Raw genomic sequence first — 18,133 nt, 5'->3', positions numbered from 1 at the left:
CTCACAAGCCTTGCTCTGAGAACCCAGCCTGGCTGCTTAGCTGGGAGCCGCACGCAGGAGAGCCCAGGGCTGCGAACAGGAGCGCCACAGAGCTGGAGCTTGGGCTGAGGACATGGCCTTTAAACTGACCCCAGCTGTTCTGTGGCAGCAAGGCAAACATCCAGCCCAGCTGAGCTGTAATCTTGCTGTTCAGTTTCTAATGATTTCTAATGCCTCTAATAAGGGATTTGCATACAAGCCCAGCCTGTGTCAAAGGATGCCTTATTCCTTGCCTTCAAAGTGCACAGCAGATTTCCCTCTCCCAGGGATCTCAGATTGCTCTATGGCACTTACCTCAACTTGAAAGCAACAGCAACTGCAAATCAACAACACTAAGCCTCCTTTTCCCCTCCACTGAAGTGGGATAAACCTTTAGGCAAATTGCTCAAAGCACTGCTGAGCCCCTAAGCTTTGATGGCATTGACTCCAGAGAGTAATCCCCAGGTCTGGCTGAACTTGCAGCAAAAGAAGTCCTCATGCTACATTATGTTCAGATTGAAAGTTCATTGTCACCAGAATGAGGTCTTCACTGTCAGCCAGAATTGCTCCCTCCCTGGAGGCTTCAGGGCCAGGCTGGGTGAGGCCTTAAGCAAGCTGGGGCACGGCAGGGGGTTGGGACTGGGTGACCTTGAAGGTCCCTTGCAACCCAACCCTGTCTAGGATTCTGTGAATCATTCCCTGGCATCATGGCTGAATGGTTTTGGGAAAAGACCATGCCTGTGCAAGGCTGATGTCAGGAGAGCATTCCCTCCAAAGGCATGGGAAGCACACCCTAAGGAGTGCTGCTTTGCAGCTCTGGTCTAAGTACTGACACTAAGTTCAGGCAGGTCTCTTCTGCCTACAAACAAGGGGCAGGACAAGACGAGATGACCTCAAGCTGCACCAGGGGAGGTTCAGGTTGGAGATGAGAAGAAACTTCCTCACTGGAAGGGTTCTCAGTGCCTGGCCCAGGCTGCCAGGGGGGTGGCTGAGTGCCCAGCCCTGGAGGTGTTTCCCAGGGGCAGAGCTGTGGTGCTGAGGGCCAGGGCTCAGCCCCAGCCTGGGCAGAGCTAGAGAAGGGTTGGGCTGGAGGAGCTGAAAGGGCTTTGCCGACTGAAACAATTCAGGGATTCTGTGTTGGCTGCCCTCCAGGAGTAAGGCCCCCAGCAGCATTTCACTGAGCATTTGTTAGGGGGCAGTGGTTCTGCTACAGGAGTGAGGAAGGGAATCAGCACTGTGCAGCTGGGCAGCAGGGAAATGCTGCTGCAGCCAGCTCTGGGCACCCAAGTGACCCTAAGCACTGCATGTTAAGAGCTGCTCTGGCCTCCTAATTCCATGTAATTGCCATCAGGACAGGCTGAGGGAGCTGGGGCTGTGCAGCCTGCAGAGGAGAAGGCTCCAGGGGCTCCTCAGAGCTGCTGCCAGCACCTGAAGGGATCCTGCAGGAAGGCTGCAGAGGAACTTTTGCTGAGGGGTTCTGAGCCAGGCCAAGGGGGAAGGGTTTGGAGCTGAGGCAGAGCAGGGTTAGAGTGGAGCTGAGGAAGAAGTTGTTGAGTGTGAGGCTGGGGAGCCTCTGGCCCAGGCTGCCCAGGGAGGCTGTGGCTGCCTCCTGCCTGGGGGTGCTGAAGGCCAGGCTGGATGAGGCCCTGAGCAACCTGGGCTAGCTGAGAGCTGCCCCTGCCCATGGCAGGGGGGTTGGAGCAGATGAGCTCTGAGGTCCCTTCCAACCTGAGCCATTCTAGGATTGAGTGGGCAGCTGCCCAGCTCAGAAGCCTTTGTTTCAAGCTCCCTTTACAGCCAAATGACAACACCTGACCCACTGAAGACCAACAGCTTGGACTCATGAGAAATGAAAGTGCCACAAGTCCCAGAAGTTCTGTACAGTACCTGAGGGTTAGGATTAAGAGCAGTCACTGAACTGAGCAGGCCTAGGGAATGTCAGGAAGAAGTGGAAGCAGCTGGCCAGCTCTGTCCTCCAGCAGCTGACCTCTGGAAGCTGAGTGCAGGCTAGAAAGGCAGCAAACTCCTGGGACAAGCTGGCTGCTCCCTGGGGATCTTCTGTAGTCTGCAGCAAGGCAAGGGTTAAAAAGGAGCTTTTTGCTTTACACCCTGTGCCTGCAGCAGCTCTTTGTCTACAGCCATCCCAAACTCCTGCTTCATTCATCTGCCACAGACCTGCACTTCAGATCCTCCAAACCAACCCCCTAGGGCAAAAGCCCTCAGCTTTCAAACTTTCACTTCCTGCAACCAGAGCTCTGCACACAGAGGGCAAACTCCTGCCACCATCCTGGGATCATCCCTCAAAGTCTCTGCTCTCAGACTCAAAGACAGGGTTGAAGGTCACAGTCCCAGAGGGCAGCTGAGCAATGCTCAGCAAGAGCTGTGGTGGGCAAGAGGCTGGGCCCAGGCTCTGCTCAGTGGTGCCCAGGGACAGCACAAGGGGCAAGGGGCACAAAGTGGAACCCAGGAGGTTCCAGGAGGAGAAAGTTGTTTGGGGTGAGGCTGCTGGAGGCCTGGAGCAGGCTGCCCAGAGAGGTTGTGGAGTGTCCTGGTGTGGAGAGCTTCCAACCCCCCCCGGGCACTGTGCTGCTGGGCAGGGTGCTGTGGGTGCCCTGCTGGAGCAGGGCTTGGGCTGGGGGAGCTCCAGAGCTCCCTTCCAGCCCCACCTTGATGGCACTCTGGGATATGAAAGTTGATGCATTGATAGTGAACACTGAAGTGCTGAATTTCAGTTCACCACCGTTTAACCTCCCTTCTGAGCCCCTTTGTTCTTCCAGATTGGTCTTTGTCCATTCTTCCTTGGCAGAGCTTTCAGAGAACAAATCTGGTGACCTCAGAAAGAGCCCACTGGACATTACCAGAGTCAGGAGTTGTGCAAAGCATCCCCTGCACAGCAGCTGTCCCTGTGCACAAGGAAAGATCTACAGGAAAGGCTCAGCTCCAGTGCCAGAGCCTGGGAGCTGCCCTCAGCCACCACAGAGCTGTGAGGTGGTGGCAGTGGGGGTTCCTCTGTGCAGTGCTGCTGTGCCTCATCAGCCATGCTGAGCAGGCTGGTGGGAAGCTTCCTCTGTGCCCATCCAATTCCCATCAGAGCTGCCTGTCGCTGCAGCTCCTCCATCAGCAGGCAGGAGGCACAGAGGGGAGTGGCTGAGCATTTGTTCTGACCCGGAGTCCCAAATCCACGGAGGGATGTTCAGATTTGCCTCACTTCTGTCAGCTGCTTGGTGGAGGACAGGACACAAACCAACTCCCAGAGCCGACCAAAATGGGAGGAGAGGAGGAGGCTGAGGGGAGACCTCATTGCTCTCTGCAGTGGGGAGGGGGCAGGCTCTTCTCCTTGGTGTCAAGGGACAGGAGCAGAGGAAACGTGTCCAGAAACCTGTCTGGAAGGTGTCCAGAGCAGGGCCAGGAGGATGAGCAGAGGGCTGGAGCACCTCTCCTGTGAGCACAGACTGAAGGAGTTGGGGCTGTTCAGTCTGGAGAAGAGAAGGCTCCCAGGAGACCTCATTGTGGCCTTCCAGGATCTGCAGGGGGCTCCAAGCAGGCTGGGGAGGGACTGCTCAGGATCTCAGGTAGTGATAGGACTGGGGGGAATGGAATGAAGCTGGAGGTGGGGAGAGTCAGGCTGGAGGGGAGGAGGAAGTTCTTCCCCATGAGAGTGGTGAAGCCCTGGAATGGGTTGTCCAGGGAGGTGGTTGGGGCCCCATCCCTGGAGGTGTTTAAGCCCAGGCTGGATGAGGCTCTGGCCAGCCTGACCTAGTGTGGGGTGTCCCTGCCCATGGCAGGGGGGTTGGAACTGGATGATCCTTGTGGTCCTTTCCAACTGTGACTGATACTGTGATACTATGAAATAGTTCCAAGCTGCACCAGCAGCTCAGGCTGGAGCTCAGGCAATATTTCTGCACTGGAAGGGTTCTCAGACCTTGGAACAGGCTGCCCAGGGCAGTGCTGGAGTCACCATCCCTGGAGGTCTGGCCCTGGCCCTTAGGGACATGGTTTGGTGTTGACCCTGCAGTGCTGGTCAAGGGTTGGGCTGGATGAGCTTGGAGCTCTCTTCCAACCTGTGAAAGGTGGTAGAACCACCTGGAAGAGGAATAGATGGCAGCCCAGTGGAGACTTCTTGATGTGCTGAGCAGAGGAGCTTTGGCCTTGAGGAGCCACGAGTCTGTCTGTGCTCATCACCATTCGGCCTAGGGATGCAGCAAGGAAATGTGACACAGGACAAAAGCCTCAGCTAGCAGTGAGGAGGGCAGTCAGTCAAAAGCTGGTGGCTGAGAAGGTGGAATGCAGCTCAGCTCCAGTTAATAACTGGGGGCTGGGAATCAAATGATAACAAAAAGCAGCATCCAGGACCTTGGGTAACATGAAACTGGAAAGCAGAGGCTGCTCTGTAGAGAAGGACCTGGGAGTGCTGGGGTACAACCTCCCCAGCAGCCAGCAATGTGCCCTTGTGGCCAAGGCCAGAGGTCTCTCTGGGGGGCATTCAGAAGAGTGTGGCCAGGAGGGCAAGGGAGGTTCTCCTGCCCCTCTGCTCAGCCCTAGAGAGGCCACAGCTGGAGCCCTGGGTCCAGTTCTCGCTCCCCAGCTCAGGAGAGACAGAGAACTGCTGGAGAGAGTCCAGGGCAGGCTGCAGAGCTGCTGAGGGGCCTGGAGCAGCTCTGTGAGCAGCAAAGGCTGAGAGCCCTGGGGCTGAGAGCCTGCAGAAGAGCAGCCCCAGAGGGCAGCTGAGCAATGCTCAGCAAGAGCTAAAGGAGCTGTGGGGGGCAAGAGGCTGGGGCCAGGCTCTGCTGAGTGCTGCCCAGGGACAGGGCAAGGGGCAAGGGGCACAAACTGATCTAACCTCTTAGCATCAAGCAGGAACACAGCTGTGCCTGTTTGTTGTTTTGCCTTGTACCAACCCATCCTTGACACTGAAAATGGGCTCTGGGCTCCAAGGACATTAAAACATCACTTTGTCATAATGCTTTTGGTTAACAGCTGCACTCCTTGGCACATCTCAGAATCCCAGCAGGCTGGAGGTTGGAGATCATCTAATCCAGCCCCTCTTGTAAAGCAGGGGCACACACAGCAGGCTGCATAATCCAGCAAGAGCAGATTTCCCTGGGACAAAAATGCCTGGCCCCCAGTCCTGTTTTGATCCAAGCCCTGAGAGGTTATTTTCTTTGTGCCCACAGCAGACAACTGGACCAAGAACCAGGAGAATTTTGCTGCCTGCTTCAGCCCATTAACACCACAGTAAGGGACTGCCAGGGAAATTCTGCCCCACTGCCCTCCAACAACAGCTGCAGCTGCTCCAGAGGAGCAAGGAGGAGGTAGGGCTGGTTGCTCCATTCCCTTGTCTTTGCTCTGGGGACATTTCTTTTGCTGCTCCTATCAGCTTAGCTCTGTGCTGGGGCAAGCAGCAGCTTTACAAACACCTCAGGAAAGCAGCCTGACAAGGGCACTGCTCCCATAAAGACATGTGGCAGAACCTCTAAGAGGAAACCTCAGTCACACCAGCACTGGCCACATGCCCACAGCAGAATCACACAATGGTGAGGACTGGAAGGGACTGCATGCAGTTCAAGCCATCCCCCCTTGGCCTGTCCCAACAGGCCCTGCTCACAGATCTGTCCCCTCAATGTCCTTCTTGCAGTGAGGGGCCCAGAACTGAGCAGTGCCTAGTCCAGGGGGACAATTCCTGCCCTGCTCCTGGTGGCCACACCATTGCTGATCCAGCCCACACTGCTGGTGGCCTTCTTGCCCACCTGGGCACTCTCTAGCTCACCTTCAGCCACCACTGTCCAGCACTCCTAGGCCCTTTTCTACCAGGCAGTTTCCAGCCACTCTGCCCCAAGCCTGGAATCCATGGGGTTGGTGTGAGCCAGGGCAGGATCTGTTCATCAGGGCTTTGACCCTGCCACTGTAGTTCTCTGAGGGAGAGGCCTTAGAAGAACCTTGGAGCCTCTCAGGAAAAGATGCCCTGTGTCTACATCCTGCAGTGCAGGAGTGATTAGCCCTGTGAGGAGAGGCTGAGGGAGCTGGGGTTGCTTAGCCTGGAGAAGAGGAGGCTCAGGGGAGACCTCATTGCCCTCTACAACTACCTGAAGGGTGGTTGTGGCCAGGAGGGGATTGGTCTTTTCTCCCAGGCACCCAGCACCAGAACAAGGGGACACAGTCTCAAGCTGTGCCAGGGGAGGTTTAGACTTGAGGTGAGGAGAAAGTTCTTCACTGAGGGAGTTGTTAGCCATTGGGATGTGCTGCCCAGGGAGGTGGTGGAGTCCCCATCCCTGGAGGTGTTCAAGAGGGATTGGATGTGGCACTTGGTGCCATGGTCTAGTCGTGAGGTCTGTGGTGACAGCTTGGACTTGGTGATCCTCAAGGTCTCTTCCAACCTTGGTGATACTGTGAGACTGTGAGACTGTGATTCTTCCTTCTTCTCTCAGCCAGGGTGAGGGGAGCAATGGCAGAAGGCATGGATGAGCAGCCTCACTGCCCTGTCTGTGGGAAACACCAGCCAGGCTGTGAGGGGCTGGAGGGGCTGAGCAGCAGCCCAGCAGCACTGTGTCCCTGTTCCAAGGAGCCGAGAGGGCCAGGGGACAGCTCTGCTGCTGATGTGCAGCCAGGCACAGGGCTGCAGCAGGAGAAAGCAGCTGCCCTTCACTGCTGAGGGAGCACCAGGCCACAGGACAGGCTTGGAGAGTTCATCTCTCCACACAGACCTAAGAGAGCTTGAGAGTGATTCCCAGCAGAATCAGCTCCCCCAGGATGAAGGGTTTTCCCAGCAGGACACCTCAAGGAGAAGACAGTTGTTGGGTGCTTAGGGATGTGGTCTCTCTTCTGCAGGTAGTTCAACACATCCCTTCTAGCAGCTGCTCCAACACTGAACCAAGCTGACACAGAATCCCAGCATGAGTTGGGTTGGAAGAGGCCTTCAAGACCATCCAGCTCCAACCCCCCTGCCATGGGCCAAATCCTGGCAGACAAGAGAGGTGCTGAGGACTGGAGGAGACACAATGTCACTCCAGGCTTCAAAAAGGGCAAGAAAGAGGTTCCAGGAAACTAGAGAGCAGTCAGCCTCACCTCCATCCCTGGAGCAGCTGGTTCTGGAGGGCATCTCAAGGCATTTGGAAGGGAAGAAGGTGATGAGGAGTAGTCAGCATGGATTCACCAAGGGGAAATCCTGCCTGACTAACCTGATAGCATTCTGTGCTGCCATAACTGAATGGGGAGATGCAGGGAGAGCAGTGGATGTGCTCTGCCTTGACCTTAGCAAGGCCTTTGACACCGTCTCCCATGACATCCCAGGGAGCAAGCGCAGGAGGTGTGGGATGGAAGAGCAGAGAGTGAGGTGGATTAGGAACTGGCTACAAGATAGAGTTCAAAGAGTGGTGATCAATGGTGCCAGGTCCAGCTGGAGAGCTGTAACCAGTGGAGTCCCCCAGGGATCAATACTGGGACTGGTGCTGTTCAATATCTTCATCAATGACATTGATGAAGGGACAGACAGACAGAGTCTGCTCAGCAAGGTTGCTGATGACACCAAACTGGAGGCTGGGCTGAGACACCTGAAGGCTGTGAGGCCATTCAGAGGCTTGGACAGACTGAGAGCTGGGCAGAGAGGAACCAAATAAGGCTCAACAAAGATGAGAGCAGAGTCCTGCAGCTGGGGAGGAACAGGCTGGGAGGGCATCTGCTGGAGGGCAGCCCTGGGGAGAGGGACCTGGGAGTGCTGGTGGGCAACAAGTTCTGCATGGGGCAGAAATGTGCCCTGGGGGCCAAGAAGGCCAAGGGGGCCCTGGGCTGCATTCAGAGCAGGGTGTCCAGCACAGCCAGGGAGGTTCTCCTCCCCCTCTCCTCTGCCCTGCTGAGACCTCATCTTGAGTACTGTGTTCAGTGCTGGGCTCCCCAGTTCAGGAGGGACAGAGACTGCTGGAGAGAGTCCAAGGGAGGGCTATGAGGATGATTAGAGGACTGCAGCACTGCCTTGGGAGGAGAGGCTGAGGGCCCTGGGGCTGTTCAGTCTGGAGAGGAGAAGGCTGAGAGGGATCTGATCAATGTCTATCAATAGCTGAGGGCTGGGGGTCAGGAGGCAGGGGCCAGGGCCAGGCTCTGCTCACTGTGCCCTGGGATAGGCCAAGGAGCAATGGATGGAGGCTGCAGCACAGGAGGTTCCACCTCAACACAAGGAGGAACTTCTGCAGTGTGAGGCTCCCAGAGCCCTGGAGCAGGCTGCCAAGAAGGGTTTTGGAGTCTCCTTCTCTGGGGCCTTTCAAGCCCTGTCTGGATGTGCTCTGTGTGACCTGAGCTGGGTTCTGTGCTCCTGCTCTGGCAGGGGGCTGGACTCGATGGTCTCTTTGGGTCCCTTCTAACCTCTGACATCTGTGATCTTCTGATCTCCAGTCTCAATCTCCTCTCTCCCAGCTCAAAGCCATTGTCCCTCATCCTGGCACTCCCAGCCCTTGTCCCAAGTCCCTCCCCAGCTCTCCTGGAGCCCTTCAGGTACTGGGAGGCTGCTCTGAGGTCTCCCTGGAGCTTCTCTTCTCCAGGCTGCACAGCCCCAACTCTCCCAGCCTGGCCCCACAGGGGAGGTTCTGCAGCCTCTGATCATCTTCATGGCCTCTTCTGGGCCCTCCCCAGCAGCTCCAGGTCCTTCCTGTGCTGGGGGCCCCAGAGCTGGAGGCAGTGCTGCAGGTGGGGGCTGAGCAGAGCAGAGCAGAGGGGCAGAATCCCCTCCCTGTGCTGCTGCTCTCCCTGCTCTGGCTGCAGCTCAGCACTCAGCTGCCTCTGGGCTGCCAGGGACCAGTGCTGGCTCCTGGGGACTTTGTCACCAGCTGACTCCCCCAAGGCCTTCTCCTGCAGGCTGCTCTGGAGCCACTCCTCACCCAGCCTGGGTTTGTGCTTGGCATTGCCCCAGCCCAGGTGCAGGATCTTGCCCTTGGCTTTACTGACCTTGATGAGGCTGCCTTGGTCCAGCTCTCCAGCAAGGTTTCATGTTCCACTCTGCTCCACTGAGCAGACTCCACATCAGTGAGGGCTGAATCAAAGCATCCCCTGCATGCCAGAGGAAGATAACTTCCATTCTGCCAGTCCCCTCCTTCTTCCCTGGAGGAGGGCAGAGGGGGAAGGGGAGGAACTGAGAGCATCTCCCTCTCATTGGCTATGGACTTCATCAAAATAATTGTTTCCTGCCATGTCTAAATTTATCCTTCCATGTCATCTGCACCCGAGCTGGGAGCAGGGATTTAAGAGGCAATCCCTGATGAATGGCAAATTACCAAGGGCAGAAATCTGCCAGCTGATGCATCTGCTGTGGCTTTGTAAATGGGAGCTGATTTCTGGGTGCTTCAGCAGCTCCAGCTAATTTCTCTAATGAAACCTTTAGTCTTCTGCTGGAACAGCTCCAGCAAGGCATGTTCTGCCTCCCCACAGCAGGGCACCAGCACCTTGACTGACATGGAGTCATGGGCTGGGGTGAGCTGAAGGGATCTATAAAGCTCACCCAGAGCAAGCCCTGCAGCCAGCAGGCTGCTCCCAGCCCCAACCAACCTGCCCTGCACTGCTGCCAGCCATGGGGCAGCTCCCAGCTCTCTGGGCAGCCTGGCACAGGCTCTCCCCACCCTCAGCACCAAACCTTTCTCCCTTCTCTCCACTCTCAGTCTCCCTCTTGCAGTTCCAACCATCCCCCCTTGGCCTGCCCCAACAGGCCCTGCTCAGCAGTCTGTCCCCAGCTCTCTTCTGGCCTCTTGAAGCACTGCAAGGCCACCAGGAGGTCTCCCTGGAGCCTTCTCCTCTCCAGGCTGCACAACCCCAACCCTCCCAGCCTGGCCTCCCAGCAGAGGGCTTCCAGCCTCCCAGCACTGCTGTGGCCTCCTCTGGCCCTGCTCCAGCAGCTCCCTGGCTGTGCTGAGGGCTCCAGAGCTGCCCCAGCCCTGCAGGGGAGGTCTCAGCAGGCACAGCAGAGGGGCAGAATCCCCTCCCTGCCCCTGCTGCCCACACTGCTGGGGAGCAGCCCAGGAGATGCTCAGGGTATGGTCACAGCCCTGCTTTCAGTCACATTGCTGCTGTGGCTGTTGAGTAGTCAGAGCCATTTCCCTACTCCCCATCTAAGGCAGGGTGGAAAAGGCTTGTTCCTGGTGTCTAAAAGTGCCTGTGCTAGCTGGAGCCATATTGGAAATGTCAAGTGTTTGTTCACTTCTGTGGGGAAGGGGAAATGATGACAGTACCATCTGCTAGATGATTTGAAATTCCACATTAAAGTGTGGAATGAACCCTGCAAGCACTCAGAGAGCTGCTTTAGCCTTGCAGAGTGGGAGCAAAGGAGGAGAGTGAGGCAAGGAGCCACATTCCCTGCGTGCAGCTGGAACACTGTCACTGGGGAGGCAACATTTAACAACAAGGAGACTGCAGCTGCTCTTCCTGCACTGCACTGTGGTACTACAGCCACTCTCTGCAGCACCAGAGGCTTTCTGAGTCCCAAACAGCCCAAGCCAGGGATGTCAAACAGCTGATGGTGCAAGCTCTTGTTGAACTGAGCTGCAGACTGCTACAGTGGAGGAGTTCTCAGCCCCCAGAGCAGAGAGCTCTGCCAGAGGAAGATTGCAAAGCTGCCTGCCAGAGCCAGTGCTTGCTGGGATCTCTGTGGCCCTGCAGCTCAGTGAGAGCCTTCCATGCCCTGTGAGTTTCACCTGAAACCCAGCAGCTCTGGGCTGAGAAGGAGCTCCTTCCTCTGAGCAGTTATTCTGTCTTGGGCTTGAAGAAGATAACCTCTCCTGATTTAGAAGACATCACTTGGCCATCTCTGGCAGCATGAGCGTGCTGAAGCCAGGCTGCATCTCTGCTGGAGCATAAAGAGGGCAAGTGGCAATGAGAAGTGTCACCAGAAATTAGTGGCTGAGGAAGGCAGCTGAGCTGTGAGGCACACAGAGAGCTCTGCTCAGCTCAGCAGCCAAGGACAGCGACGTTCCCTCTGTGTCCCTGCCAGCCAAGCATGGTCAACTCAAAGTGCCATTTCACGTTGCTTTATGGCCACCACAACCCTGGCAGACAGCTGCTGACAGCTACAGTCACACACTCCTGGCTCAACAATCCCTCCCAACACAAATGAGGGCCACAGAGCAGTGAGGGGGTAGGAACTGCACTGCCCTGGGCATTGCTGCACGAAGGGAAGCCACAGCTTCAGCAGAGCCAGCTGGACCTGCCTCTGGGCTCTTAGCAGGGAGGTTCTGGGTGATCCCTTGGGACCATGCAGGCAGCAAAGTATTTTGGGCCCAAAGCTCAGCACTGTTCAGGGTGAAGAAGACAGCCCCACAAAGTGTTCTCTCTGTCCCAACCTGCTCCTTGGCCTGCCAGGGCTCGTGGTGTGAACACACAGCCGTGCTCCTGACACCCAGCCAGAGGGATCTGGACAGACTTGAGAGGGGGCTGAGCAAACCTCGTGAGACTCAGCAAGGCCAAGGGCAAGGCCCTGCAGCTGGGTCAGCACAGCCCCCAGTACCAACCCAGGCTGGGGGTGAAGGGCTGGGAGCAAGCCCTGTGGGGAAGGCCTTGGGGGTGCTGGGGGTGCGGAGCTGGCCAGGAGCTGGCACTGAGTGCTGCCAGCCCAGCCCCAGCCTGGCCTGGGCTGAGCCCCAGCAGTGTGGGCAGCAGGGGCAGGGAGGGGATTCTGCCCCTCTGCTGTGCCTGCTGAGACCTCCCCTGCAGTGCTGGGGCAGCTCTGGAGCCCTCAGCACAGCCAGGGAGCTGCTGGAGCAGGGCCAGAGGAGGCCACAGCAGTGCTGGGAGGCTGGAAGCCCTCTGCTGGGAGGCCAGGCTGGGAGGGTTGGGATTGAGCAGCCTGGAGAGGAGAAGGCTCCAGGGAGACCTCCTGGTGGCCTTGCAGGGCTTCAAGAGGCCAGGAGAGAGCTGGGGACAGACTGCTGAGCAGGGCCTGTTGGGCCAGGCCAAGGGGGGATGGTTGGAACTGCAAGAGGGAGACTGAGAGTGGAGAGAAGGGAGAAAGGTTTGGTGCTGAGGGTGGGGAGAGCCTGTGCCAGGCTGCCCAGAGAGCTGGGAGCTGCCCCATGGCTGGCAGCAGTGCAGGGCAGGTTGGTTGGGGCTGGGAGCAGCCTGCTGTGGCTGCAGCTGTCCCTGCTGGCTGCAGGCTTGCTCTGGGTGAGCTTGGAAGGTCCCTTCCAGGCATCCCATTCCATGAGCCTGTGATGTGCCTCACAGTGGTCTGTCTGCCTCCCCTGATCCCTACTGCTATCAGAGGCCCTTTCACAGCAGCTAAAGGTCTTCCTTGGACATCTTTCTAGCAAGCCAGTGTTCAGCAGCCCATTGCCCTGGGCTCAGCCCAGGCCAGGCTGGGGCTGGGCTGGCAGCACTCAGTGCCAGCTCCTGCCCAGCTCTGCACCCCCAGCACCCCCAAGGCCTTCCCCACAGGGCTGCTCCCAGCCCTTCACCCCCAGCCTGGGTTGCTGCTGATCAGGAGAATTACACAGCAGCATGGCTGTGCCAGAGAAGCCCCTTCAGAAGAGGGACAGATTTCACCTTTCATCTACAAACAGCATCCCTGATCAGAGCCCCGAGGTAAAGCCAGGGGCTGTGAATGCCATTCCAGTTCCAAGGAAGAGATTCATGGCACAAAACCTTTCTGACTATAAATAAAGGTGACTGCCACTTGTTCCTACTCATTGTAAACTGCTGGCAGCTACTCCTCCTGCCAGCAGACACAGACCCTGTCAAAGAATGAGGCTCAAAGAGGAACAGAAATGGGTTCCTGTCCTCCCACCCTCTTCTAAACGAGGAATAGAACTCAGCCATGGACATCCCATGTCGCTGCTTTCTCTCCAAGTGGAATCTGAAGCATCCTGCCAATGTGACTGGAGGAGTATCTAGGACCTCTGCTGGCAGCAGGTTCATGCATGTGATCCTGGGAACACTTCTTTATACTTACATTAACCTTTCCCTTAAGCAACAGCAACCAATGTTCCCATCTGTCAAGTGCATGCAGAAGGATAGTCAAGAATAAGCCTAAACTCATTTTAATCACTCCCAGGATATGCCAAGGAATATAAAGGAGGAAATCTTTCACCTTTTCCTGGGGTCACTGCAAACTCCAGTCTGAGGAGCAGCACTGAGAGCTCAGTAAAGATCCAGCTGGATCTTCCACAGCTGGAGTGCAGGGGGTAGGGGTGAGAGCCCCTGGGAATCCATCAGGCTGGGGCTCCGCAGCTTTGACTGGAAGGTTCTCGATGGCTTTTTGGTGCTCATGCTGCACCCAGGAGGGCTTCCTGCTTCCAAGCAGGAGTGCAGCAACTGGTGAGGCAGGCAGCAGGCTGGATTACAGCACATCAGCCTCTCACTGCTCTGCTTGGGCAAACAGCAGCTGAGGAGAGCCAGCCACCTGTAAAGCTGCCTGGAGCTGTGCCCTCAGGGTGCCAGAGCACACAGCAAGCAGGCACTGCTAGTGGGAAGGATCTTATCATGGAATCCTTTGGCTGGAAAACACCTTTCAGCTCCTCCAGCCCAACCATATGAGCCCTCAGCACCACAGCTCTGCCTCTGGGAAACACCTCCAGGGATGGGGATTCAGCCACCCCCTGGGCAGCCTGGGCCAGGCTTGGAGAACCCTTCCAGTGAAGAAGTTTCCTCTCATGTCCAAACTGAACCTCCCCTGGCTTTCAGGGAATTTCCTCTCCTTCTGTCCCCTGAGCCTAGAGAGCAGAGCCCAAGCCCCAGCTGGCTGCAGCCTCCTCTCAGGGAGCTGCAGAGAGCAAGGAGGTCTCCCTCAGCCTCCTCTTCTCCAGGCTCAACCCCCCCAGCTCCCTCAGCTGCTCCTCCCCAGCCCTCTTCTCCAGACCCTTCCCCAGCTCTCTTGCCCTTCTCTGGCCCTGCTCCAGCTCCTCAATGTCCTTCTTGGAGTGAAGAGCCCAAAACTGAACCCAGGATTCGAGCTGTGGCCTCCCCAGTGCCCATCCCAGGGGCACCATCCCTGCCCTGCTCCTGCTGGCCACACCACTGCTGCTCCAGGCCAGGCTGCTGGTGGTGCCCTTGGCCAGCTGGGCACACAGGGGCCATGCTCAGCCAGCTGTCCATCACATTGGTCAGGACCAAGGCAATCAAGGCCTGGAGGCTCTGCAGTGCCTACTGACATACATCCTTAGCCAAACCTGTGCCATCCCAAGCCAGGCCAGAGGCAGGAGCAGCCCCAGCTCCCCTGGCTGGCTGACTACAGCCACAGTGACCATAAAGTCAATCTGAGCATACAGAGCTGTGCCAGCAAATCCTTCCCCCCCCAGTTTGCTATCACTGGCACCAAGTGGGAAGCTCAAGAGGAGGCCACAGGAGCAGGCAGTGTGCCAGCTAGCAGCCAGCTATGCTGAAGAAGCCTTTCCTTGGGAGCTTCATGCTCTTGTGAATGCTGTGTGCTGGACTGCTGGGTACAAACAGCAACCCTGGGCTTCTGCTGGGCTAAATTTAGCCGGGGCTCTAATTGCCTTAGTTGATTGCTAAGCCTTTCTTGGGTTGAGGCGGCGGGTTCATTAAGCAGGAGAGATTTTAATCTCGTTTCGGGAGCTCATTAAATAGCTCGCTGCAGGAGAAGGGAGGGATGCAGGGGCCATCTGCTGGCTGCTTGGCTCAGCAGCGCCGCTCGCAGCCCCACGGAGGCCGTCCAAGAGAGACAGACGCAAGACCTGGGGCAGGGCACAGACCCAGCCCGGCTCTGACGTTGGAGCAGATGCAGTGCAGGCAACACTTGCAGTTTTTACAGCGAAGGTTTGGGAGTTCAAGCTGCACCCAAACAGCAAGGGCTAAATGCTGGCTCCAGTTCCACTCACACGGGTGCAAACAGCTGGAGGTGTCCCTGCTGCCGGCAGGGGCTTGGGCAAGTTGACCTCGGAGGGTCCCTTCCAACCTGCTGCCATCTGTGGCTCTGTGAAGGCAGTGGCTGCTATGGTCCAGTGCCAGTGAAGACCTGGGGGCAGGAGTTGGTCTGCTGGAGGGTAGAGAGGCTCTGCAGAGGGACCTTGCCAGGCTGGGCAGATGGGCAGAGGCCAAGGGCAGGAGGCTGAACACATCCAAGTGCCAGGGGCTGCACTTTGGCCACAGCAACCCCAGGCAGAGCTACAGGCTGGGGGCAGAGTGGCTGAGAGCTGCCAAACAGAGAGGGACCTGGGGGTGCTGGTTGATGGTAGGCTGAACATGAGCCTGCAGTGTGCTCAGGGGGCCAAGAAGGCCAAGGGCTTCCTGGCCTGCATCAGGAACAGTGTGGCCAGCAGGAGCAGGGAGCTCATTCTGCCCCTGTACACTGCACTGGTTAGGCCACACCTTGAGTCCTGTGTCCAGTTCTGGGCCCCTCAGTTTAGGAAGGAGGTTGAGCTGCTGGAATGTGTCCAGAGAAGGGCAACAAAGTTGGTGAGGGGCTTGGAACACAGCCCTGTGAGGAGAGGCTGAGGGAGCTGGGGTTGCTTAGCCTGCAGAAGAGGAGGCTCAGGGGAGACCTTACTGCTCTCTACAACTCCCTGAAGGGAGGTTGTAGACAGGCAGAGGTTGGTCTCCTCTCCCAGGCAAGCAGCACCAGAACAAGAGGACACAGTCTCAGGCTGTGCCAGGGGAGGTTTAGGCTGGAGGTTAGGAGGAAGTTCTATACAGAAAGAGTGATTGCCCATTGGAATGGGCTGCCCAGGGAGGTGGTGGAGTCCCCATCCCTGGAGGTGTTCAGGAGGAGACTTGATGGGGTGCTTGGTGCCATGGGTTAGTTGATTAGGTGGTGTTGGATGATAGGTTGAACTCGATGATCTTGAAGGTCTCTTCCAACCTGGTTTATTCTGTTCTACTCCAAGACACTTGGTCATACCTGTTTGTGTGGCTCAGGCTGCTCTCTGAGTGCAAACCACTGAGGAGATGAGTTTGAGTACCACAGGCACAAGACTCTCAGCTGCTGTGTCACAAAGTCAGGGGCACTGCTCCTCACTGTGACAGGTTCAAGAGTAATGTTTGAACTGTAAGTGATTCAGAAGTGGAGCCTAGGGGCTGGACAGCCTTCAGGGGCTGGCCAGGAGAGTGCTAGAAAACTTTCTCTCCCCCCCCTGGACTGCAGACTTCGTTATGTTTTGCAGCCCCAGGTTGTTTTTCCCTCTCTCTGGACTGCCTCTGCCTTGTTTCTTGATTCCCTGTCCTGCCTGTGACCTTGCCTGCTGGCTGCTGTTCTGTTTGGGTTTGCAAGGTACAGCAGGATAGAGAGAAGTGCCTGGCTGCACCCAGCCCTCTGGACCCTTTGTGCCTGGGGGGGGGTACAGGGAGAGATGAGTTCCTGCCCATGGGGGGTGTTGTGCTGCTGCTGAACTGCAGAGGTGTGTAGATAACCTTTTGTATCACTTTGTTGCCTTTTGTACTTTTACAATTGCTGTGCTTTTGTAAATCTGATTTCATTTTCCTTCCAAAGCCTGACTCAGTGTGGTAACCTTACTCCTTGGGGTAAATCCCTAGCTTGCTGGGTGGTGCAAAGCAAACCACAACCCTCCTCACCTTCTCCCCACTGCTTTGCTGGAGGCAAAGGAGCCTTGCTGCCCAGAACCTGTTCCTTTCCTAGCTGGTACCTCAGGCTTGGGCACACTCTTCCCCCCCTGTGCCAGGAATTTCACATTCTCCTGGAGCTTTTCCTTGTTCAATCTCCACAGAGCAAATGGAGATTTGTGGAGTACCTCTTAGGACATCACTTCAGGGCCTTCATGTAAGCAGCTCAACAGAGGAGTGGGGAAGATGCCCAAGGAGCACTGGTCAGCTGTTGGGCTGGGGTGCTGGGATTCTTGGAAGCAGTCTGGAGAAGAGGAGGCTGAGGGGAGACCTCATTACTCTCTACAGCTCCCTGAAAGGAGGCAGCAGTCAGGTTGGGCTCCTCTGCTTAGTCTCAACTGATAGAAGGAGAGGCAATGGCCTGAAAATGTGCCAGGGGAGGGTTAGGTTGGAGAGGAGGCACAATTCCTATTGATGTGATGTTGACTCAGGTTTATTGCTGGCAGGGGAAGTTCTCAACCAAAGGAGTCTCTGCTCACATCACAAAGCTGAGGTGAGCCCCATGCTCTGGTCAGAATCTTCCTTGACCTTTTTCTCACGTTGAGCTTGAGGAGGGCAGGCTGAGACTGCACATTAGGAAGGAATTCTGTACGGTGAAGGTGATGAAGCACTGAAACAGGCTGCCCAGGGAGGTGTGCCTGTGGCACTCAGGGCCGTGGTTTGGTGACCACGGTGGTGTTGGGCTGATGGTTGGACTGGATGAGCTGAAGAGAGCTTTTCCAACCAAACTCACAGTTGATGTCCTTGAGAAACCCTTTGTGCTCAGCTAAGAGGGAAGAACAAGGCAGTTCCCAACACCGATGCCAGCACTACTGCCTTGAAAAGATCAAGACACTCATAGACCAGGAATAGAAACCACAGACACCTATTTTAGTCAGACAGGTGAAAATCAAAAGCATTTCACTGCCAACTGTGCAGATCAAGGCACCTTCTGCAGACTGAAAAACACAGGAACAGTAACTGGACCAAAAGTATTCCACAGGGTTTGGCACCGAGTCTCTGACTGCTGATGCAGGGTGACTGTCACAGGGGACTGCCCACACGATGCCCCAGCCACGCTCCTGGTGCTCAGTGTGACCCAGGGGCTGTGGCAGGGCTACCAGACTCACAGGCTTAGGTTGGAAGGGACCTTCAGGCTCATCCAGTTCCAACCCCCTGCCACAGGCAGGGACACCTCCCACCAGCCCAGGCTGCTCAAGGCCTCGTCCAGCCTGGCCTTCAGCACCTCCAGGCAGGAGGCAGCCACAGCCTCCCTGGGCAGCCACAGCCTCCCTGGGCAGCCTGTGCCAGAGTCTCCCCAGCCTCACTGCAAACAATTTCTTCCTCCTCTCCAGTCTCAAAGTGAGAAAAAGGTCAAGGAAGATTCTGATCAGAGCATGGGGCTCATCTGAGCTTTGTGAGGATGCAGGCAGAGACTCTTCTGGTGGAGCCTTTCACCTGCCAGCAATAAACCTGAGTCAACAGCATGTCAGTGAAAACAAACCCAAGCAAAAACCCAGCTTGGACTGCCTGTTGGAGAGTCAATGTGCACAAGCTGGCCAGGAAAGCTGCTTCATCCACAGAATAGCCTTGGTAA

General features: G+C 56.6%; 1 protein-coding gene across 1 annotated transcript in view; it reads right to left on the bottom strand.

Moving 5' to 3' along the window:
* The window catches only part of DNAAF8 (dynein axonemal assembly factor 8), a 111,781-nt gene that overhangs the window by 71,764 nt on the left and 21,884 nt on the right, over nucleotides 1–18,133 (bottom strand). The window contains 1 exon segment of the mRNA XM_054161256.1: nucleotides 1,947–2,083. Coding sequence (XP_054017231.1) covers nucleotides 1,947–2,083 — 137 coding nt within the window.

This window comes from Dryobates pubescens, chromosome 4, assembly GCF_014839835.1.
Source record: "Dryobates pubescens isolate bDryPub1 chromosome 4, bDryPub1.pri, whole genome shotgun sequence".
Lineage (NCBI taxonomy): Eukaryota > Metazoa > Chordata > Aves > Piciformes > Picidae > Dryobates > Dryobates pubescens.
Note: the sequence above shows the minus strand (reverse complement) of the source record. Positions and strands in the feature narration are given on the sequence as shown.